Source organism: Dysidea avara, chromosome 5 (genome assembly GCF_963678975.1).
Source record: "Dysidea avara chromosome 5, odDysAvar1.4, whole genome shotgun sequence".
Classification (NCBI taxonomy): domain Eukaryota; kingdom Metazoa; phylum Porifera; class Demospongiae; order Dictyoceratida; family Dysideidae; genus Dysidea; species Dysidea avara.
In genome coordinates, this window is record NC_089276.1 from 23584116 (window position 1) to 23609442 (window position 25327).

A 25327-nucleotide genomic window follows, 5' to 3' on the forward strand; every position below is an offset into this window, starting at 1 on the left:
TCAAAATGAAGATGATGTACATGTATTATTGCATAAACATCTGCAAGTAGAGTGTTATACTGTAGCCAGTAGCGGTAAACTTTAAAATGTGCATATACTGTACCAACACATGCGTGATATCCTTGCTTCCTTGTTATGAATGCATTATAGGTCAAATGCTGGTAGAAGAAGTTTTATATATGTGCATAGCAAACCCAATTATCCTCACATTATTGCGTTGTAACAGCAAAAAATAGTAATTTGCAGTTTAAACTCATGTCTATATTACGTGTAAGAATTTAAGAGGTTTGAGTATAGCTAGTATCCTGAGAATGGGCTTTTTCACATTGAAGTATAGCCAACTAATTTACTACTATTATGCTAAAGAATTGACAACTCTGACCTCAGACTCCTGGGTTAGGCAATTGCCCCAATGACTGAACTATTAGGTCTACAATGTAAGTGAATTATATTAGGTACAGAGTTGGGAGTAACTAGAAATGTAATAAAATATTACTTTTATAAAGTAACTATACTGTAAGTAATGCTAACTAGTTATAATTGTCCACAAAACAAACAAATCACAATAGTTAAAAATCATGAATTCATGCCTACCAAACATTCTGAGCTGCAATTGTTGTGCCATGCTAGACACATTTTAATTCCGTACACCATGACTTGGTCTGTGTAACAAAGTGAAATTATCATTGTCACAAAAGTAAACAAACAAGCATGTGTAAGTCATTTAGTCACTATTATAGTTACTTTAAAAAAACACAGTAACTGTAACTACTGCATGGTACACACTGCTGGAAGAGATATCGTGAAAACCCAATGGAAACAATTTTGGAAATCCTCTGAAAATTTTGAAACTCTCTGAAAAGTCAAAATTTCAATGGGTGGCCAAGAACATTTTCACGTATTAAAAATCCATTGCTGGAAACTTATCAATGAACACTCCATGAAACTAGCCAGTAATTAACTCTGCTAGTGCCTAGCTTGGAGTATGTCTGGATTCATTGAAATAGAAGTGTGTACCAGATTGGTGGAATGGTGAAACTCACTTTGTGGTCCCTCTCACTGGCTTCCTCATAAAACCACACCAGGTTTAATGCCTGCATATATAATTAATTTCGTATATTATGTTTGGACTGACTGGTGAAAATCACTGTCAGATACAACACATTCCTCTGGCATGCCCTCTATTACAAAAAAAAGAAGTCAACTGAATATGCCTTAAGCTAATACAATGGTCTTATTAGTACATCTCTGATTTTCAACTCTTCACAAGGATATACACTGTTAAAAGTGGCTTGTTGAATTAGCACTCTGAGTGGTTATAATTGGTACCCAAACTTGTTAATTCCTGTAAATTTTTGTGGCACAGTACCAAATAAAACCATCTTTGGTGTTAATGTAACAAGCCATTTTTAACAGTGTACTGCTACTACTACACACCCCTGGGTTGCCAGGTCAATTCCTTACTGACTGCGTGGACAACAGCCAGCCTAAGCCAGGCCTAATATGATATGTCAAGTAGAAACGTTGGAGTAGTACATTTGTAGACTCACTTGGTGGCCCCTTTTTATAAAATCCGTTAACGTTTTTTTCTACTATTTTTTGTTAGCTACTGCCTCTAGTAACTTTTTTCTTCATTTCCTTAATTGCCACGCCCACTCCTGGGGTGTGACTGAGGACTCACTTACTGTGTTTACAGAATAAGGAACAGCCTACTTGGTAACGAAGTACTGAGATATTGGTAATCAAGGGCGGGTGCTCCCCGCTTTACTCGTTCACGTGATTAGGGTACTCAGGCGTTGTTTATTGTCTTGGTTCTGCGGTTTTATCATTCGCTGCCATCAAGAATTGTTCTTTACCTTCTGCTGACTGGAGAGACTAGTAGACAGTGTATATAATACCTGCTGGGTTCGAGCGTCTCGGCAAGTTTGAACCGCAACGACTCGGTGCCGTTGGTTCGACTGGCACTGCCTGAGGCCGGGTCTTATCCGGATCACTCTAGCTATTGAGAAGTTAGAATCAAACTCGGATTCATACCACTGAATTGTAAGTGTATTATCGTTATTGTACTAGTGTGTAACCTCACCGTATGTTCTGTTTTTGGACGGGGCTGCTTCCCAGCTGTCGCGATACTGAGAAATTTAACCTTCTCTCGAACATTCTTTAAGTTCACCGGTGTGAAACTATCCTTTTAGCAGCGTAAAGTGTAATTAGATAGTTTTTATCAACAATATAGGTAAACAATTCAAAGTATCAGATGGCCGGTTAGCAGCTAGCTATGCTGGATGTATTTTGTGTTAACTAACATGTTGACAACTTTACAAGTACACATCCTGATAGCTACACACTCTTGCATGCTAGACCATATTAAAACATCTGGCATCACTCAATACATTTGGAAGCTTATTAATATCATTAGCTACATCACAACGAAATAAAAGTCAGTGGTGCAGTAGCGGGAAGACTCTGTACAGATTATGAGATGCATGGAATTTTGCTGTGATATCGGTTATAAATTCAAGCAAGGGTGAAAGTGAGGCATGATAGTTTTACTTACTTCCAGTACAAGTATATATATTGTTTTTAACAGTGTTGGAGGTAACGCGTTACGTAATATTATTACCCTTTTTGGTAACTAAGTAATATAACGAAATATGCTGTAAAAACAGGTAATATTACTTTACTTGCAAATGTAATGCGTTACCTAAGTAATGAAGTTACTATAACGAGTCTAATATTACATAATATTATTACTTTAAGCAAGAGTTCATAATATAAAGTAGTAAGAGTCTTAATATTGTATATTATAAACTCTTGCTTTAAGTAACAAATCAAAGTTACTAATCTCATTAGTGAACCACTGAGTAACGCCTTGCCACTACGAAGTAACGAACCCTACTGAATGAAGCTTATTCACCAGCTTCTTACTTATAACCAAGATTTGCATATTGTCCAACAACACAATCATGTCACGTGATAAAGTGGTAGTTTCACACGTGACAGCTTAAGACTTTGGACACAAAGTAATATAATATGTAATATTATTATAGTTACTTTATTATATGGGTAATATGTAACTGTAGTAGTTGTAAATAATATGTAATATGTAACGAGTTACATTTTAAAAGTAACTGTCCAACACTGGTTTTTAATAATTTTGGTCTGGTTTTGCCAGGTAATGTAAGGGATCATAATTTGTGCACCACAATAAGTCACATAGTTCCCACTTCAATACGGACGTTGGTTACTGTCTTCTGACCTGTTTGATGGAAGGTGTTCTATTATGTCACAAAGGAAATGTCTTTATCATCACTAGGAATTGTGATCTCTACCTGAATCTTTGAATACTCGGCTGGGAAGCACTACTACTTGAAATAGAGTTCTAAGCACTGGAAATCACTTCATATTTTAGAAGTGTGACTTAATGTGTCACCACACGACTTTCAGTAACTTTTGATGTTTTTATAAACATGCAGAGCAACTATAAATCCTTGCCCTCGGGCAATAGTACCACTGGATAGCCCTTGAGGCACTAGTCACGTGTACCAAGTGTGGATGACGTCACTACTGTAGTTGTACGGTTATGTGGTTGTGATGTGCAAAACACGTGTGACTTACAGGTGGTGTATGTTCCCTTATGCTGTTCCTAATTTATACCATTGTTGTGTAATGGCTCCAAATTGAACAAACCACAAGAAACATTCAGTTTGATTACTGGATAATATAACTACAGTAGGACCTCCATTATCCGAACACCTGTGTGCCAGTTAAATCATAAAAGCATTCAGATAAGTGAATTTGTTCGGACAAATGAAGCCCATTCATTTATATACAGAGTTCTGTTCAACTACTCTAATAGAACATACACTTACTCTAATAGAACGTTCACCTAATGACGAAATACTCTAATAGAGCAGTCACTTACACTGTTCGGATAATCGAGATTCAGGTAATTGAGGTCCTACTGTACTACCAATTATGATTGTAAATAGTGCATGCTCATTATTCATATTTTTTTCATTGCAGTCTGCACAAATCTACTAGTATATTAAAGATTATATAAATTAGGGATCCTAGCAATAAAAAGTAGTGAAACAAGAGATGAGTGATGGTATTACAACATAGCTTGGTGGGAAAATCCCTACATTGGCATGTTATCACAATCATTTTGTTCAATCCCAAAGTAGGGATTTTCCCACTGTGCTATGCTGTGGTGCCAGCCACCATTCATCTCTTGTTTCACAACTTTTGGATCCCTACTTTATTTTTAAATTAATTATTTTTAATATACTAGTTGTTTTTTTTTTAGTATATAGCTATACATGTGTGGTTGTTCTATTAGGATGACTGCTGTATTAGAGTATCTCGAGTCAGCCTTTCACCTAGGGGGTGTGTCACTATTTTATAATACAGCTAGGCCAATAATAACGGGGTGTGTCATCATGATAGATTATTAAGAGGTATGGTCTCAGTGCTTGATCATTATTAATCAACCAAGATTGTATTAATATGTGTGGCATTCAACCTATCGTGAAGTTACAGGTATCTACCGAGCATAAGCACTTCAATAAGTTTGCGGTGTCTAAATATGCCGCTCAAGGAAAGTGATGATAGGAAAATTTTTGCCTCAATATGGTTTCATTACATGGAAAAGGAAGAAGACTAATGTGATTGAAGATAAAAGCCGGGAAAGACTCCCAAAAATAACATGTGCTGCCTAAACTGGCAGCGGCTCCTTTTAAAACCATCCAAGAAATATCTTACACAGTGAAAGTCACCTTTATGGAATTTTATTAGTCCATCTGACATCAAATGCAGCATCAAAACAGGCAAACACTCACAGGTGGCTGCGCAAGGATATAGAATTTTTTTAAAAATCACTGAAACTCAAATTTTCGTCTGACTGCTAGCCTGTCTGACTACAGTTGCAAGGCTGGAGGCCATGCCACAATAACAAAGTCACCAATGGGATGTGCCTTTTGGAGTTCCCATGAGAGTGTTCCCTCTGCACCTTGTACTTAAACTGTACTACCGTACTGTTTGATAAGAATGTCCTTGTGACAAGCCATTTATAGACCTGCAGTGATTGTAACCCTAACTCTATTGTAGACTCTAATCAGACTATTACATGAACGAGACAATGATTCACAAAGAAAGATATGTGATAACAAACTAGGATAAAACTGTGAGTGATGCTCTAGTTGATGACATGACGATCACAATTAATAAATGCTCTAGGTTGCAACATAATTATAGGAATGTATAATCTGGAATGCTGTGGGTATTTTGACACCATTTGCCACACCAAACACTGAACATGCTATTGTCGTTACCTAAAAAAGGAGCTCAAATAGTGGCACAGTAGTTACACACATCAACAGATAAATGTAAATCTTGTATGAATGGTGGTATCATGTCTGTTTCTAAAAATTCATGCAGCTTATATATAGACAAGATACCATCAGGTCATTAGTATATTGTACATTATACCTTGGTACCTGTAACTACATACATACGTTTGTAATTGTGAGATGTGAGATTATGACAAGTACAGTATAAGGCAATGTTGTTTGTATGGGATTATATAGGATTATACATTAATAATCAAGTGCTGATATATCCCTTGTTTGAATGGTCCCTAATAATAGTGTTGTAATTATGAGGCATTATCATTTTAGTTACAATATTGTATGATTTTTAAAATGAAATTGGTTATTAATTGTATATTAAGCCAAACAATAAGTTATTGTTGTGTACTATTGTTATTTGCTACCGTTATTGTTTAATCATGCTTTATATTTTCAAACTATTATAGTTTCAAACTTGAAGGTCTTCTACGGTAATTACTTTAGTGTTGCTATTAATTTTCATTAATAAACATTGCTTTGGCTTCATATTCTTTAGTAGCAGGTGCATACTTCCCTTTCATAAGGTATAGAATTAGGGTTTTGGGTTACCCAAACTTCTTACTTGTTTTCTTGTCTTTTAGATGTAGAGACGCAGAAAAGAAACAGTATGCGCCTTGCTGTTATCTGGGAAGCTAGAATAAAACACCTTACTTAGTGGCCTGGGATTCTATAGCTAGCAGATGTTGTCTCGGTTAGATGTGTTACCATGAATTCTACACCATCTAGAGTCCAGCATGATGTAAGGTAGATCAGAACATCTATCAGCATTAACCAGGGTCAATAATGTGGCTGTTTTTTGGCTAGCTGTAATGTTGATAAAGTAGATGACCTGTGGCTAGATGTGAACTCCACGACTGCTCTGATGTCCCAAGAACAGGAATAATGTGGGGCTTACTGTTAGTTAAACATGCCTCTCAGCATATAGGAAACCAATGGGTGACTTCCTGTTTGTGTTCCTTCAATTTCATGGTTAGTGGTAGATATAATGCTGACCACAAAGTATTGGTTATACAGTACTGGAGTCATCAGTATCAAACTGGTCTACCAAAAACATAATGATTCACCACAGCTATAGAGGCAAATGGTATCCCTTTACTATAGTGAGAACCCAGGGATCCCTCGTAAGAATCTCTCAATTATGTATAAATAAGGTATAATTTATAGTCTGCTAATAACTGGAGTGAGTCTGTGTGTGGCATTATATGAAAAATCCAGATGTAATGGTACTAATATTGTCAAAGGAGGTGACAATTGAGTTAGAATTTCTTTGATGGGACTGGTGGTCAGTAAATCTGCCTTGTCCTTGCCACACCCCTGCCTCTGTATTCATGTTAAGTTTTTAAGGTTACCCTGCCAATGCCCCCAACTTTTAGCAGGGCTCCTTCAATTGGACAATAGATGGTAGGGTGCACGACATGTTACCATAGTACCATTGTGAAACTGATACTAATTGGGCTAATGAAGCATCAGATTTTACCTTGTTCTGTAGACATTTGATGAATTCCTGCTAGCTTGAGAGGGTCATACTTTCCCAGTGATTTATCTGCAAGCTGCAGTTTATTGGTCCTTCTAATCTGTGACAATAACTCGTTTGCATTTCCAAGGAGTACTAATGATCACTGGACTATGTCTAGCATGCCATAAACATTTTTCATTGCATTAACATCTTCTAGCAGATTTTACTTAATGAGGTCAGATCACAAGTCTTTAGTTTTGCTGTCCCCTTGTTTGAGAAGCAAGATTTGAGGTAGTCCCTTCATGAATTGGTCAACTGCTAGCCGTTTTGCTACTGTGGATCTCATGTGCCTTATGCATTGCCGACCTGTTAACTTTGCTCAGGGTATGACAGAAGTGATCTCTAGATAATTTGTAATTACTTGTTGCATGATAGACATGTTGTCATTCTTATCAACTAGCATGTTGGGGTCAAAGTTCTGTGGATTGTTGACCTCTTGTTGCACATGAACACTGCCATCTACATGTAATTGCTGCCTCCCATGTTGTTGGTGTGATTCCAATTAATGCCTATCTGTATCATAGTCTGCATCCTCAGCTTGGTTCTCCTAGCTGTAACAACAGGATTACCAACTGGCGTGTATGACTGACCAGAGGGACTTCAGCATTAGCGTGTTGTTAGTTGTTGAGACTACCAGATTAGTGCATTTGCACAACCTGGTACATTTGTGTAGCCAATTATGGCAGGCTGGTCAACAGTTGTCATGTGCTGTTCACTATTGCCTGAATTTTGGTGCAGGCTGGTTAGTAAATGTGCTCTAAGAGCATCTCTTAATGAGTCATTACCTGAGATATTGCCTCTAGGGTCTTCTCCCGTTTCTTTTCCACTTACAATATATACACCGGCTACCCATCCTGCTGCTAGTGTACAAAAATGCTGAATTGACATCATCGTATTAATACTTTAGCTTAAAATGCTGTCATGCAAGGAATGTAGAGGCAATTACTTAGTTAATCAATGTACCTTGTACCTGGACCTCCAAAATACAATTGACCATACTGGGTATATCCTCTATTGAACTAGTACTGATTTGTATGTGTATTTGAATGTTTGTAATTCATACCAATCGTGATATTGTCAGCATTTACAACTGTGTAATATTTTTGCTATATAGGCTGCACGTGTGATATGGATAATGCTGATGTAAAGTCTCTGGAAAGTGCTGCAGTATGTTTTCAGGATCTGTGTGTTCTTAAGGAACGCGAGGATCTACGAAACATCCTAATACTAGATTATGGAAGGTTTAGTAGGAAACAAGAACATCTAGATGCTGTACTGAGTTGCAATTGTTTGAACAAATATTTTTATGTAGTAATTATCAATGAAGCTGGTCATTGTTCAGATGTTATTAGTTTTCCACCCACTTTCAAGCAACAGAATTGTTCAATTCTTGAAGTTTTACCTTCATCACTTCGAAATGTTGGTACTATTCAAGATCATGTTGTAACACAAATGCTGATGTTTCTTCAGCAATATCATTGCCGTAGAGCTTATTATTGTTTGTCTTTAGATAGCAACTTTCCAGATGGATCCAAAATCATGGAACACACTGGCTATGAATATACTTACTGTACAGTGATAAAATCAGTTAATAACTTTGTTTATTTAGACAAGTACCACTTCAGAGAAAGTGATGACCCTGCTAAAATGACCATGTTTCCTCTCCTTAGAAATGATGTGCCACGTGTGCCAATCACCGAAAATTCTGGAAAGCTACTTTTCTTTTGTTTGGGAGAAAAATACTATGGTACACCTGTTGCATCACTCTGGGAAGAGTTGGAACAGTTTGGCAACAAGTATTCTTTACATGTCTCAGTAACCACTGCTTTTCCAAGTGTAGATTATGAGGTACAGTGTTTATATACTGTATAATAGTTGTTATTAGACCATTATAGCTTAAAAAAGAACAAAGTGAGCAAATAAACACATAATTCAAAGCCAGCTATGGGAGCTTTGGGATTTGCAGCTATACCTAGCTAAATAATTCAACTTAATAATAAACCGTTTTTGATGATTTTGTTCTCTTAAACAGTAAAGATGACAAAATGTACAAATAGATAAGATAATGTATATGTACGATGGGCTCACATCCAAATTGTTTTACAGTGTATGTGTTATAAAAGATGAATAAACAATTGAAAATTTTAAAAGAGAGAATAGGGATAGCTAAAAGAGCCACCAAACAAGAAGGGATCGTTGGGGTGGTAATGTAAACCACAAATCCCTCTGTCAGAAAATTTTGGTCACATGCTTTGTCATTTTGAAACAAGTCAAAATAGGGATTTGTGGTTTACATTGCCACCCCAGCGATCCCTTCTTGTTTGGTGGCTTTTTACAGCAATCCCTATTCTCTCTCTTAAAATTTTCAATTTTTTATTCATCTAGTTTATGTACTTCTTATTAATCCAGTGATGGATTATGGATTAATTTTATTGATAATGAAGACTGTTGTGAATAGTGTAATTTTGCATTCTGCATAGTAGTGCCATCAACGTTTCAGTACACACATGAAACTGATCAAAGTGCAATGTGTATACAGGATGATCATGAGAGTCTCTTAATATAAGCTACAATTTACATTACTGGTGCCTTTATTAGCTGTCAAATTCAGTGAGTGTTTAATCTTGGATAGCCCGTCCACGTACTATAATCACGGAGTGAAAAACCACCTTGCAACAAAGTCTTCAACACAGATTACACTTCCTGGCCTATACTGAGTTTAATAAGGACAGATTGTATTAGCACAAGCAGTACACACCGATAACTCTGAGTGTGATTTTGTATGGCTACTCATGCGTAATGGCGTTATGGCAAGAAGAAACAGCCTGATTTGGGCTGTTTCCATCCAAATACGAAATCAAAAACAGGTCATGGACACGCACAATGATCCATTGCTGCTTTTTATTCTGAAAAAGTGGATAACATTTGCTGTAAATGAGTGAAACAAAATAATATTATGAATAATATGAATAATAATAATAATATGAAGAATATAAACAAAATGGAAAATTCCAGTTTTGTCTGAAGTACACATACCGTTTCCTTTTCACTTGATACTTACTAGTGGACCTATACTCATTGTAAAGAACCACCAGTGGGTTGCTTTGAGTTGGAGGATGCTTTCCAAGGTGGTTTTTAGGTGTGCTTCTATTAGAGTTTTTGCCAAAAACATGGGCAATCCCTATTATGAACTCACTATCGTGGTTCATGACTATGCATTTTATAGGTACAGAGTCTTCATCATTGGGCTGCATCCTGAAAAAAGCTAAAAAGAAAAGTGGATTTTTTTTCAAGTAAAATAGCATTTCGGTGATTAGTGTTGACAGTAAAGTTGTCAATGTGTGGTTTGGCTTTATTGCATAGGACTATGTACTTGTGTGGGTTCCCTAAAGAAATGTGCACTTGTGTTGAAAACTTTGATTGGTCATTAACAAAGTGTCAGGCATTGAATGTTTACGTTTTGAAATACTTCTAGCAGGTCAAGCAGTACTACAAATTAGCCAACTTGTGTAATTCCAGCCATGAATTACTGAACTTTTTGAGGACTCAGCTTAACCTGTACATATTATAGTTGTAACATGGGCACAAGTGGTCTGCCTGATATGTCCACCCGAAGCACAAGGGCCGCAAGCCTGAGGGCTGAGGGTGGACATTCAGGCAGACCACGAGTGCCCGTGTTACAACTATTACGTAACACTTCTATTGCAGGCTAATATCAATACGAGTGAAACCGCTGTATTCATTTTATACAAGTTTAAAGAAAAATTAGTTCGATTAGAGATCATAGAAAAAAGTAGGGAAACAAGAGAGGTCATCTACACCTGCAGATATACTAGTGAACATTATCCCTAATTTAGTCTTGGTCTTGGGATATAGAATGAATTAGGGATTAAGTGTTCAATAGTATATCTGCAGGTGTAGGTGACCTCCCTTGTTCCCTACTTTCTATGATCCCTAATCGAAATTAAAATTCCTATTATTTCCTTAAACTTGTTTGTTTACTTTTTTGTAACATTATTATAACTGGTGAACCCACGCATACTGCATAAAAGAAAGGATGGCACCAGAATAAATGTTTTTGTCTGAATGGCGCGTGCTCCAGCTATCAATACTGCTTTGAAAGTGCATCACGCTTTGCTTTCAGCTATGTTCAGCCCGTTACACAGTGTTACAGACGAAAAACAGTAGAAAAAGTACCTCTGCAACAATCCAGTCACTACGGAAATATGACGATTCGCGTGCCCCCAACTTTCAATTACTGCCTCGAAAGTGCAGCTGCCATTACACTTCACTTTCAGCTATTTTCAGCCTATTACACAACATTACAAACGAAGAACAGTGTTAGAATCGTCTCTGCAATCAATCCAGTCACCACAAAAAATACGGACAATTCCTGTTTACAAATGTACTGTAGGGAAGCCATGCATTGTGCTACCACGAATCAACATCTTGGGCTGTCAGCAAAAAGGACACAAAGGAGAACAAAGGTAAGTCCATGATGTGTGCATTGTACGTACTGTGGTGTGCCAAAAGCACGTCTTGGGCTGAAGCGGTGTCGAACAGTGAAAAAAATCAAGCCCATAGCCTTAGCTGTTATTGAGTTACACTTGCCTGAAGGCAGGCAGGCAGAGGCAGACAGGCAGGCAGTCAGTAGAAAATTCCATTGAATAAATTTTCTTTAAAATTTCATAACAATTTATTGGAAGCCTTTAGGATTGTACTGAAAGCACTCTTGGGTTGTACCTAACCAATACTGCCAAGGTGCCAGGATGGAGTCGTGAAGCTGGTTTTTGGGTGAATTTTTTTGGCTAGGAAAATCCAAATCTCCATGATCCCTAATGTACAGTACTACTGTACTATATGATACATGCCTGAAATATTTGATTGTGGCTAGGCAGCAGGTAACGTTGCAGCTACGTTTGTTATAATGAACGGATGAGTCCTAAAGATATCATGGAAAAGTTGAGCTTTTGCAAATTGTGGGAAATGTACAAATGTTTTACTGCTATCAAGTTGTTTAAAGACTAATTACAACATATACTAAAGGCCTAAAGGAGTAAGCTTTGTTGTAACATGGTTAACTCATGTTATCTGTAATGTGGGTATGGTCCTTATTTGAAAACATGCTGAAACATTTATGTATGCACAAAAAGACTTAGTTTTCACCTTCAAGTAACTTGTAGAATGGCAAGGATACTGAAATGCCTCTATTTGAGTGCTTCTTTTGTCAAACTCCAACTCGTGATAATAGTCAAATGAGCATTAATTTATTCTTATAATTTATTTCAGTCTGAGCTTTTATAAACAAACTGGGCAGTATCGCTGCCTCATGAGCTAGAGGACATTATAAAATGTGACCGAATTTTGGAAAACCGTTGATATATGCACAACAGTACTTTTGTAATAAAACGTATTTAAAAACTATGGGTAAAAAACGCAAGCTCCAGAAAAAAAATTATGCAGGTTTTTATTGCCTCACTGGTGGGCGAATTAAGCCACCAATGGATAAATCCTGGGCATCATTGTGTTTGCCTGTCCATAGGAAGCACAAAAATCTTTGTTTCATCTCCATACATGAAAAGATTCCAAAGTTACAGATGTTTGTTTACATTGCAGTGACGAAAGAATTTACCGACAATCGTTTTTCAGTGAATTTGCCTTCCTTCTCAAACTAAGAAGCATACCTGGGGAAAAAAACTATACCTTGGTGGATGCACAAATTCATGGCGAACACAATGAGCCAAGATTCAATTCCGTACATCGTTGTATCAGTAAGTTATGATGGTTTATGTAAGCGCCTGTAGATTCTTTTCTCAGTAGCTTCTGTACATATCAAATTATTTGCTCGTCCGGCTGTCTGGTGCTGTATTTCCAACGCTGCTTAACCTAGGAAGCTGAAACTTGGCTAGTCCATTCCTCTGTCCCTGTAGAAAACAAAGAACAAATAAAATGCATTTTGAAAATTGTGCGGATATCGACGGTTTTATAAAATTAGGTCACAAATAATGCCGCATTATATAGAAAATTCCCTGACCATGGGGGTAATATCAGATATGTATACCCAAATATTCCTTTGATCTGCCCAAGCAAAGTGTTACATACTATAATAGTTGTTGGTAATCACTGTGCAACAAATGCAGTCTTAATTAACTGTAGCCAACCAGCAGTGGCACTCCATCGGCTAAACCAGTCAACTATGTATGTATGATTTACAATTTAATTTATAAAGTTGTATGATGCACCATTGTATGACACCTGTTGTATGTCGACTGCACTGTATGTATGCACATTCCTTATTAGTGGGTTGTACTGTAGTATTGGTTGTTATATGATCATTTATGTAGGTGATAAAGGAGGATCCTGAAATAACAAAGCCAAAATTCTATCGATTTGCAATCTATTTATGTGACACTAGTGAAGACAACGTTCTGTCAATCCTTGAATATCTTCGACCAACAAAATTTGAGGGTGCAAAGATAGGGTTAAAGCTAGATAGCTCTACACAGAAAGGACAATTTTTTAGTGCTGGAAGTAGGAATATTTCAAGAGCTACTTACAAAATATGCAAGTATGCTATTCAAAAGGAGCATTTTTCTAAAGATAACAAAAAGTACTTCGTAGATATTGAAGGTAATCATCACAGAAGTTATTTGTTGTATATTACTCTAACAGTCAAGCTGTGAAAAAAGGTGCAAAAGTGATAGTAAACAAGTGGGGAAATCAGGCAGTGGCCAAGAAATGATGTTAATATAATCTATGCCAAAACAGCCAAGGTGTGAAAAAGGGTGTGACCCCAGGGTGAAAAAGTTGTGAACTCAAAAGTGGTGGCCAAGAAATAACTGTGATGATAGGTTAATGACAAAAATGTAATAATGTCAATTCAGGTGAATTTGTGTTGCCTCCTCTAAGATTCAGCACAAAATTCACCTGAATTGTTATTAAAATTTTGTCATTAACCTACGTACCATCACAGCTATTACTTGGCTGCCACTTTTGATTTCACAACTTTTTCCACCCTGACCTTTTAGGAGGCTACACCCTTTTTTTTACAGCTTGGCTGTTTTGGTTTTAGGTATCACTTCTTTTTGTATTGCAAGCTACAAAGCCAGCCATAAGCTGACTGGGACTTTCTTTTTTGATTGTTTCTTTAGTAGAGGAATTTTGAACAAGAGAGAGAGTAATTTCTGTGTATAGCTTTGTGTCTGCTTAAATATTTGTATATTTAAAACTGAATAAACGTAGTTAGTTGAACTCTCTACAGGGTGATTTGTTGTATCTGAGCTCTATACAGGATGGCTTAAATTCTCTACAAGATATAGTTGAATGCTTTAATAGAGTAATTTACTTTTTAGCTGACTGCTCTATTAGAGTATCTTGATCTCGCACTTGCTACACCCAGTTGGATTTCATATGTTATAATTCTGTGGCTTTAAATTCAATTCTTCTAAACCATTGAAGAGTCTTTCTAAGACAATTAATCCATCTATACACCAATTTTCAACTTATTCCCCTCAAGTGAGTAGTTTGTCTGGCAAGTAATCTTTTTTATTAGCAAATCTCGATTGCATAATTGTTACACACTGTTGGTTTTTGCTTTGTATCTTTATGGTCTTTAGGTTAACTTAGCCACATACCAATTTTCAACAAGCAATTTATCCTGTAGGTGTGACAACATGTTGGTATTATTTTTCGTGAATGATCGCTAATAACTCCCTCCTTGACTGTTTATTGTATCCAACCAAACGTGGTACCAAGATGCGCCTTTAAACCTCCTTCTGTGTGCCAAATCTAAAGGAAATCAGATAACTCATTTGCATTTTATGGCAGCTGTTATAAGTGTAAGAAAAAGAAGAAAAAGATTTAGCCAATTTTTGAAGTTTCATACCTTGGAGTAATTTTGCTCAAATTTGGTATGTGGACTACTGATGGTGTTGGGTGTTTCCACAGCAAAAATGGTCTTGTTTTGTAAAGGCAGCATGGAGATACAAATCTTGTTTTTGTTTCTTTTTGTCAATATACTCACAGTGCAGCATGCCGGCTTCTTAAAATTATTTGTTGTATGTTACTAAAACAGTCAAGCTGTGAAAAAGGTGCAAAAGTGATAGTAAACAAGTGGGGACTTGAAATCAAATGTAGTAGCCAAGAAATGGCGTTAATTTTAGTAATGACATACAGCATATTGAATTGATTGACATTGTTGTAGCCATTTCTTGGTTGCCATCTTCAATTTCCCAACATTTTAATCCAGGAAAGCTATATCCTTTTTTCACGGTTTAGCTGTTTTGGCATATGTACATACCACATCTTATTGTATTTTCCACTTTCTTGTTTGGGAAGCTGCAACTGCAGCCTTATGAGGCTGTATGACTGTTAATAATGTTCTTATTGGAGACTGATAAGCATTAGCTGCTTACATCCTGTGGCTACAAGTACGTATATACCGTACAGCGTAAAACTTTGATGGGGGAAAACTTTAACGAATTTGACAAAATGCTTGCCATTCATCAAAATTTTCCTCCATCAAATTATTACACTGTATGGTAGCTTCTCAAAATCTATATAAAAGCACTGTTATAATTAAATAGAATACTTTGTAAATCTCTTCTTTGGTAGTTGAATCTTTCAAAATGTTTTATGGTTTCAATGGAGTAGTATGCAGTGATGACAAGTTAGTTAGTGTATATGATCTATGCCAATTAGTCCATTAAACTCACAGACTCAATATATCCTCCTTGCGTGTGGGATAACTATAAATGTAAAATCTTGACTGCTCCAATAGAGTGTTTTTGATCATTTAATGGAAATGGATCCAGTGTAAAATCCAACCAGTATGTTGACATGACGACCTTTATCAGACATTTTCCATTGGTTGTTCCCACTCCCATCCTATTACCATTTCCCTAGAATTATACTTATCCCAATCTCTATTCCAATATTGGTAAACTGGCTGTACAAGTGCTGATTTCATGGTACATATTGTGTAGCATATTGCTTTCAGCTATAGATATGTATCCTTACTAGCAGTTAAAAGGTCTTGTAATAGGCACAAGGTATATTGGTGTATAATACCTGTTTTACAATTAATTGTTTTGCTGACAGATAAGCAAATGGTGCAACTGATTGATGAAGCTAAAAATGGTGGTTATACTATGAAGGTGCGACATGCTAAAATCTTGTTTTGTGGAGCATCAGGGGCTGGGAAAACAAGCTTTGTTCGTTTGCTTAAGAATAAAAAATTTAAACCTGATCAACACAGTACAGAACTTGGTAATACTCAACAAATTGTGATATCAAGAAAGGCTATTATTCAAGGGACCAATTGGGTTGATCTTTATCCTGCTGAAGAACTTCGTCAAGTTAAACTACGCCTTCACCACAAACTGGTGTTCAAACCACAACCGTTTTGCTCAGAGCAACATGTGGATAGTACAAAAGAGGAAAGTATTGTAAACACAGAACAATTCAACTCCTGTCAACAAGATGTAAGAGAATTTAGTGAAAAACCTCAAAAACCCCAAGCAGAATTGTTGGATAATCCATCTTTCAAAACAGCAAAATTCAAACCTGTCCTTACTGAAAAGCGATTATGCTCAAAGTCTCCTAATCTTACAAAAGATTATGAAGAACCCCTTCCAATATGGGACATCCTCACATTACTGGACACTGGTGGTCAACCACAGTTCATAAACATGTTACCAGCTGTTAATACTTCAGCTACTGTTATGTTTGTTGTCTTAAATATGCTTCATGTACTGGGAGCTAAAGGATTTGATGAACGAGTATTAGTGCATCATTACAAAAATGGTATCAAATCTTATGAACCATATACTTTGAATTATACTAACAAAGATTTAATAAAATGTCTAGTTGCACTTTTGAAAGACTCCATAATTACAGACGTTCCGCTTCCAGATGTGGCTGTTTCGCAAAAAGGCAGAGATAGTAAGCCAGGACTTTGTTTTGTTGGTACTCATCTTGATCAAGTAAATGAAAAAGATGTTAATACAGTCAGTGATCAACTAGAAGAGATAGTTTCACAATTGGAGCCCAGTGATAATGTATCTATCTGGAACTGTGACAAAAGTTTGTTTGCAGTAGATAATACTCTCTCTGGAAAGCAAGAATATTCACAAGATTCAATAGCAAACCAAATTTGCTCTGAAATCAAAGCTATACTAGATGAAAAGGCTGTATATGAAGTACCAATCACCTGGATCTTATTGGAATTAGAAATAAGACGAATATGTGGAAAAGGCAACAAATCTTTCATTGCAATTTCAGAAGTTGTGGAACTTTTTCAAGAAATTATTCCAGGATGTGATAAGAAGAGTGCTGAGGTACAAGTTAAAGCTGCATTGAGGTTTCACCATATGTTTGGTATTCTGCTCTACTTTCATAATGTACCAAGCATGAAAGATTTTGTCATTTCTAACCCACAATGGTTGTTTACAAACTTGACAAATTTTGTTTGCTTTTCATTTGATGGAAGAATTGTTGATCGTAAAGCATTGAATAATCTGAAATCTAAAGGCATTCTTAGTAAATCTTTGATAGACAAAATTAAAACTGACCAAATCATTACTGATTCTCTGGGAGGTATCAAACTTGAATTCTTCCTTGAATTGCTCAAATATTTTAACATTGTCACACCTTATCCTACAAACAGTAGTGACTATTTGATGTTGACAGTACTAGATTCGTACAAAGATGAAACCGCTCTGTTTGATGTTATGCCACCACTTGATGGTGTTGAATTTGTGATACAGTTCAATTCTGGTACTTTCCCAAGAGGAGTGTTTTGTTGTTTAATTGTACAATTGGTTCAAAAAGTTGATGACTGGAAACTCCAGGTTTCACTGGAAGGGAAGAGATGTGTTTACGCAGACTTTGTTATGTTTTGTACTAATTCTGGACAGTATGTTTTGTTGCATGATAAAATTACCCACTTAGAAATTCAAATAAGAAAGAATGTAAAAGCTGGGTCTATTCATTGCGAAGTTCAGCAGACCATAGTCAACATGTTACAGCAAATGCAACAAAGTACTGGTACTGATTTCAAGTGTGCATTTTACTGTAAGAGTAAACCTTGTTTGATATATCTATCTTCACATCATGTGACTGGACAAAAACCACTTCCTAATGGATTGATTTGTGAAAACCACGGCTTTGTAGAACTACAATCTTGTTCACACAAGTTATGGTGTGATATAACAAAAGCATCACTGGTAATAATTGAATTGCACATAATTATACTAAGGGTGCACATGTTCCATATTTCTTATCAAATGTTTATAATTTGTGAAATGGAAGATGAGTTAGTTATTATATCCTTATCTGTACCATACTACTTGTTAATGTTTTCCTTCATTTATTCCTTGGCTAATGGCCATTCTATACTGTAATTTTTAGTTGTCCTTCTATTAGTCATTGTGTGCATTTGGCCTTCTGTCATTACCAAAGAAGTTTTTTTTGCAGGTATTGTAGAAAAATAGTTTTGTTTAAAACCTGAGGTTTTGTTAAGAATCTGTTTAGCTAAATGTATTAACGTATTGGATATACTCTATGTATCCATGTCACTAGTAGTTTTATGTTATACAAAACTATGCATCTACTGTATGTTTAATGTGTGCACTCTTATGATGCTGAATGAAAGCTCCACTGTATACATACAGTATTGTACGTATACAATGGAGCTTCCATACATATAGATTGCTTGTATGACTTAGGAATTATAGCAGCTGTACAATATCCCTTGCTTCATTTTTTATAATAAAATTTTCATTGCTGGTGAACCAGCACATACTACAACAAAGGAAAGAATTGTTCTAGACACATTATAGAATAGCTATAACTGCATGACTAAGTGAACACCTTGACTATCAATTTCTGAAAAGTGGCATGGCCATTCCACTTCATTTTTCAGCTATGTTTTGACTGTTATATAGAGCTATGTTTTGACTGTTCTGACTACAGTACAAGAAATGTCTCAGCAGTCGATTTACTTGCTGCAGAAGTTACAGACAATTCTCCTGATACAGTAGAAGTCATAATGTGTGACCACAAATCAACACCTATGCAGTAGTGAAGAAAGAAACGGAACACAAAAAAGAGGACAAAGCTAAGTCTATATTGCATGCATTGTAACTTCTGCTATAATGTGGTTGGCAAAAAGGCATCTCTCAGGCCTAAGTGACATCGAACAGTAAAGAAGCCTTATCCATAGGCTGAAGGCATCGGTCAGGCAGCCGGTCAGGCAGTTAGTAGAAAATTAGAAAAAGAAAACACTTGCAGAAATTTATTGGAATTAGCTAATTTGGGGTCACTCTGAAGGTTTACAGTATTTAGGTGTGACTGTGCCTAACCAATACTGCAAAGTTATCTTGAAGGAATAGTGAGCCAGCCTTAAATATTTTGGGTAGACAGTCCAAATATTCTACTATACAGTACTCCATAATAGATTTATTATATGTGTTCTTATTTTTGTTGCTGCAGGCCATGTCACCACGGTCAAGATTTTCAGGTAAACTAACTTTTCTAGCTAAAACATCAAGTGCATCATGCATTACACTTTTATAGTGTTCAAGTACAGTTCATGCAGTATCATAGATTATGATTGAATGTGCCTTGCTGAATGTGTATACTTGTATTCCTCCTATGAAAAGCAGAATTGTGAGGTCAAGTTTTATCAGTCAATCCAATCAATCAATGAAACATCTGAGAAACAAGTTGATGTTAAACTACATTTGTACTTCTAAAAACCAGGTACACATGCGGTCAGTGCTAACCCCTGCTGGGTCTGGGAAAACTGGTTTTATTGCCCATGACATGATTTTTCACCAACAGCAGCACAAAACTACTCAAATATTTCGCAATCAAAATCAGCTAGATTTAAGTGGTCTGCTTTTGCTGGCTGCACAGTGACAATCCATACGAGAAATCTGAGGCCCTAATGGAGCTGTGGCCAGCCTGGGGATGGCTGTATGTGGCTGTACAGCTTTGTAGTGTTGAATAAGACATGTGTTGTAAATTTCATTTCATTTTAGCCAGTTTTGAAAACTGAATGGTCCATAATTTGACCTAATTCATCCATATGCATTCCTTTTTAATTTTGTAAACGACTTCTTGCCCTCCACTTCCCTTCATCCCTATTGGAGCTTGCCCGATACAGTCAACATCAAGTTAAAAAAATTATCTAAAGTGGCAGGAAACTTAGCTGTTGGGTACTTAATTGTACTGTCTGTCTGTCTGTCTGTCTGTCCGGATTATTTCTTTATCATGCTGTTAACTTGACAGATAATTTATGTCAAAACACAGTCAAACAGCTCTGGTGTTAATACACAGAACTGTTACCCAAGGGTCCAGGGTTAAATTCCTGCTTATGACATTTTTTCTTCTCACTGGCACTTTTGTGCCTGGCATACTTTTTTCATGGCATACTTTTTCATGTGTTAGAATGACAGTGCTAACTGATCAACTTATAAACATATTGACGTGGTTTACATGCAAAATATAGTACTTATCATATAACTTACAAATTTTATTGCAAGCTTCCAATGTGCTTTCTTTTATTTGCTACAGTGCATTGAAGGACACAGTGTAGAGAAAAACTCCATCTGCATTCCATCACAAACTATAGGATAAACAGTTAGAGTTCCTGTCATACGTATAGTTGCTGCAGTTAGGCCACATGTTTGAATCCAGCCAGCGGCATTTTTACTTTAGTGTTTAAACGTTTGTATTTGCTCATGTAGTTGCTTCAAATCATAATTATAATAGCACATTTTATAGATATATAGGAAAGTCATGTTTGTCCCATGTGTTCTATTTGAGTACCTTATCTTTCATAACTTTAATTCTTCTTGACATTAACTACTTACCCACAAACACATTATATTTTACCAACATGATAGTACAAGTATTACATAGTTTATTAGCGTATACATATGCAGTTGAGCAGTTCTGCTGTTTAGTTAACTGTTACCATGCTCACATCATTTCACTGATTGCAGGATGGCATAAAGCTTATATACTTTAAAAGAAACATCACTAGCATGCATGAGTTTAAGATGTGATGTGTAATGCTTGGTTCCCGATGCCTTAAATTGTTATTGTGATTAATGTAGTATCTGAAATGGTTCTGCACATAGGGCAAGAGTATTCTATATAATATGGTATGCATATGCACAAAAATTACATTTTGATTGTTCCTGTTAATAGCACACTGGTGTGGTGAACCAGCTCCTTTAGCTGCACAACACACCATATGTGTCTTCTTTAAGTTTTATCACAACCATATTAATTTTGTACTACATGTGTACATTTCACATAAGATTAGTTGTGGCTTTTACAGAGTGAGTTCTATAATAATTAAAGGGTGTGTAACTTTATACTGTGTAAATCGTTTAGCAAATTGTAATGGTACCTGCCAGATGGTGCACGTGTAACAGATAGTATCTTTAGTTGCTCATTAACTCCTAGCATTAACTTTTACTCTACTTGGGTGTTATTCTCACAGGGAAATTGGAGGAATATATAGAGGAAAAAGTGTTTACAGACAATTATGCCACATTAACTAAAGTTCTTAGTGTCCACACACTAATACCCCACTTCATAGCAAGAAGAGTTATCACTGTTGATGATGCATCCCTTATCGAATCATATAATCGAGAATCAGAGAAGATTATGAAATTATTGGAATATATTGCACAGCATCTGAAAGCTGGACACACGAATAGTTTTTATCAATTGCTTGATGTAATGAAGACACGTTGTACCATTTCAGCTGAAATGCTAGCTAATGAAATGGAGTCATCTGTAGTTAAGCTTTCTAAAGGTACATATATTGTACCATGACTTCACATGTTTAGCCCAGTATTATGTACTGTTTACAACACTAATCTGTTACATATGTACGTATATACACAAGTACATCTTCATCTTGCACTTATGTAGCATGCAATTTTCCACAACTATTATAAAGTTCATGACTTTAGGGCCCTACTTATCAGACCATTATATAAATTAGATATGATATGGCAGTTGAGGTTCTTCAGTCTCCTCTACTACATATTCATCAAACTGTTGTTCTGTACAATAAGTATTCTTCTCTTTCCTGTAGGATTTGACGGTGATATTGCTTCACAGTTTCATAAGGTAATACTTGAATGTAGTGACATTGTATTGTGTATCTTATTTCTGTACATGATTCAGTGCTTATATCTATTTTTCATACATGTGTATAGTCTATTTCACTTCCAACTGAAGTATCCCCTGGCATGGGTCATGCTCAGAGTTATTCTCACAGCATTTCTGAACCTACAGGTAGAGTATGTGTGTATATAATAAATAAACCCATGTTGAATGAAATGTCGTGGATCTAGATGTGTTTACTAAAATGTTGCAGTTGTACAGTAGGACACTGTGTGGAAAAACTGGTATTATTACCCATGGAAGCAGGTTTGTTTTTCCACCATAAACACAAAACTACAAAACACTATCAAATGCTGCTATAAAAATTGTGATCAACCAGAATTAAATGATCTGTTTTTACTGGCTGCTTTTTCCAAGCTTGGTGAGCCATACAAAACAGTCTGAGGCTTTGATAGAGCTATGGCCAACCTGGGGATAGCTGGGTGTGGTATTACACCCCCATGGTGTTACCTGTGCTGTAAATTTCATCCTAGCTTTAAGTTTCTGTCATTTTTGATAGTTTTTCATGAGGTAGACTGTATCGGGCATGTACTGATAGGGATGTTGGTGGGCTGGAGTGACAGGGACAGTACAGGGTTGTTTTCAAAATGAAAGACAAGCAAACAGAAATGAGCTAGGCTGAGTTATGGGTTATTCAGGACTTGAGAATTGAAACAAGGATGTAAAACTAGACTATGATACCGCTCAAATAAAACTTTGTCCTGCAAGAGTGCAACTAGGACCTCCTTTGCTTCACTATACTTTTTATTTCTGGAATTTATAAGTTTGATTAGAGATCAAAGAAATAAAAAGTAGTGAAACAAGGGAGATCACCTACGTACACCTGAAGATACAAGTGGACATAGACTAAATTAAGAAGTAAATGCCCATCTTCACCTTCCTTGTTTCACTACTTTTTATTTCAATTTTCCTGGTACAGTACTTGATTGTTTACTTTTTGTAACATAATTATGAGTGGTAAACCAGCACATATACGGCATTAAGAAAGAAAGGCATTAGACTTATTGTTTTTGTCTGAATGCACGCCCCAACTATCACTTACTGAAATAACAAAGTGGACAATACACTTCATTTTCAGCTGTATTCAGTCTGTTACACAGCATTACAAATAAAGAAAACTACAAGAACAACCTCAGTTCTGCCACAATGAAACCTCAGACAAATCCTGTTACAAATTTAGGGAAGCCATCATGTGGTGCTACCATGAATCAACACCTTGAGCTGTCAGCAAAGGTATTAAATGGGACACAATGAGGACACAGGTAATTCCATGAAGCATGCATTGTACATACTGTGGTATGACCTGTCGGGCTGAAGATTTAGCAATAAAAAATCAAGCCTGTAGCCTTAGCCGTTATTGAGTTACACTTGTATGAAGGAATATCAGTCAGTCAGACAGTCAGTAGAAAATTCCACTGAATAAATTCTTTTTTTTTTTAATTGTAGCAACCTATTGGAACCATTTCAGGTCATAATGAAGGCAGTTTTGGGCATGGTTATGTCTATCCAATACTGCCAAGGTGCCATGAAGGTATTGTGAGGTTGAACGTCCAAACCTTCATGATCCTTAATATTGTATTGTGTGATGATCCCTGATCAAACTTAAAACCCCTAATTTTTCTTTGTATATACCTGTAACCTTTTCTGTAACATATGAACCTGTGCCTATTGAAAGAATGATGTAAATTTATGTCTGAATGCATGCCCACAGGGGGGGGGGAGGGGGGGGGGGAGACTTCACTCACCCATAAAGTGCTCATATGACATGAGAAAATAGTATATAAGTTAGTGCAATTTTACATTTGAACAGTACTGTACGTGCATACAATTAGTCTGTAGTAGATTATATACTACTTTGTTAATACATTACTTATTTTGTATTAAAGGAAATGTGTTTTCGTATCAATCGGGAAAGAGTTCTACTGACTAGAAAAGGAGACTGAAAACAAATGAATTCTCTTCATAATTTATGACTAATACGGGGCATATTATAAGGATTGGTATCATTATTGTATAGGATAGAATAATGAACATTTATTGTACATACTACATACTTTTTCAAATGATGTTCAACTTTGTTATATTAATATGAATTTCACGGTTACTATTAAATATAGAATATGACGAAACTCTTGCAACTGTACTGCAGTTACAGCAAATGTTATAATAAACTTACTACTGTAATTTTTGTAAACGTGCTGCTATACAAAAAGATTAAAACTGCATGCTTACCATAACTGTACATATTCATACCATGTGCAAATGTTGAAAGCACAGAAGTTACTAAACTGTGACACATACTGCATGTGTGGAATATTCACTGAACATCTGAGCAACATGTGTTCCTGTCAAAACTACAGATAAACAGCTATACTCTTAGCTTCTATGGGTGGGGATGCACAATTTATTTATCAAGTACAATTTAACCTTTTCTCACAGTTTTCATGTACGTACACTGTCCTGTGTACACTTTCTAAAATTGGTGATTTTGAGGAAATTTTTAAACTTGTAGAGATATGTGTGTGTTGTTGAGTTCATTTTTTTCTCTCTCTGATACTAGCAGCAGTGCTTGCCCTATTGCATAAGTTATGGATCTTGAACTCTGTTTCTATTAAAGTAATAGCAAACTGAACAGCAACTAGTAACATGGCTTGTTCTGGGTTTTGCAAACCAGCAAACACCGACTATTGGTGCATAAAAAGTACATGTAGTAAGATCATGTTATGTAATATCTATGTTGTCATGCAATGTGTAGTAGGCATAGATAATATACCACGAGTGTAGGGGTATATCTATGGTGTAGCTAGAGATTCTATAAACATGTTAAAATATAACAGACTGTAAAGCAGTTTAATTAATTACTTCATGTGAATTGTACACTTTGTGATAAAAGCATGAAACTTACCACATAGTTAGTGCAGTGGAACCTGTCTTAGCAGCCACCTGTATAGAAAGGCCACCTCTTTAAAAAGACCAGCTTTAAATTCCTCATGAAAAGTTTATACACATCCACCTGCCTCCAAAGGTAACCGGCTTAGATAGGTTTCCACTGTATACCCAATGATGAGAGGTGGAGGCATTGCATGTTCAAATTAGCTACTGAGATTTGGGGTATTGTGCTGGCGTTTTGGGCTACACAATACTTGTACATTACTGTTTGATGTACTGATCCAGAGATACATATAACTAAAGGATA

At 36.2% G+C, this 25327-nt stretch overlaps 1 protein-coding gene across 3 annotated transcripts; it reads left to right on the plus strand.

The window, feature by feature from the left end:
• The first annotated feature begins 1679 nt into the window (after positions 1–1679).
• Positions 1680–24243, plus strand: LOC136255959 (uncharacterized). 3 transcript variants are annotated; one of them, XM_066048872.1, is made up of 10 exons: positions 1680–2043; positions 5107–5182; positions 8036–8769; positions 13266–13551; positions 16021–18146; positions 19414–19441; positions 21437–21754; positions 22040–22074; positions 22164–22242; positions 24018–24243. In XM_066048872.1, the coding sequence occupies exons 3-10, from the start codon at positions 8050–8052 to the stop codon at positions 24059–24061; spliced, it is 3636 nt and encodes a 1211-aa protein (XP_065904944.1). In that variant the 5' UTR covers positions 1680–2043; positions 5107–5182; positions 8036–8049; the 3' UTR covers positions 24062–24243. The 3 variants fall into 3 exon arrangements, with proteins under 3 accessions (XP_065904944.1, XP_065904943.1, XP_065904942.1); XM_066048871.1 differs by lacking the exon at positions 5107–5182 and having other exon boundaries at positions 1681–2043; XM_066048870.1 differs by lacking the exons at positions 1680–2043; positions 5107–5182 and adding an exon at positions 6299–6374.
• Positions 24244–25327: the final 1084 nt, after the last annotated feature.

What these genes read in the sequence shown, in the direction of transcription:
- LOC136255959 (XM_066048870.1), top strand. Translation starts at nt 6,338, where the DNA reads ATGGGTGACTTCCTGTTTGTGTTCCTTCAATTTCATG. An exon ending in ACCACGGTCAAGATTTTCAG is followed by an intron (nt 19,442 to 21,436) that starts GTAAACTAACTT and finishes TTATTCTCACAG; the next exon opens with GGAAATTGGAGGAATATATA. An exon ending in CAGCATTTCTGAACCTACAG is followed by an intron (nt 22,243 to 24,017) that starts GTAGAGTATGTG and finishes TTTGTATTAAAG; the next exon opens with GAAATGTGTTTTCGTATCAA.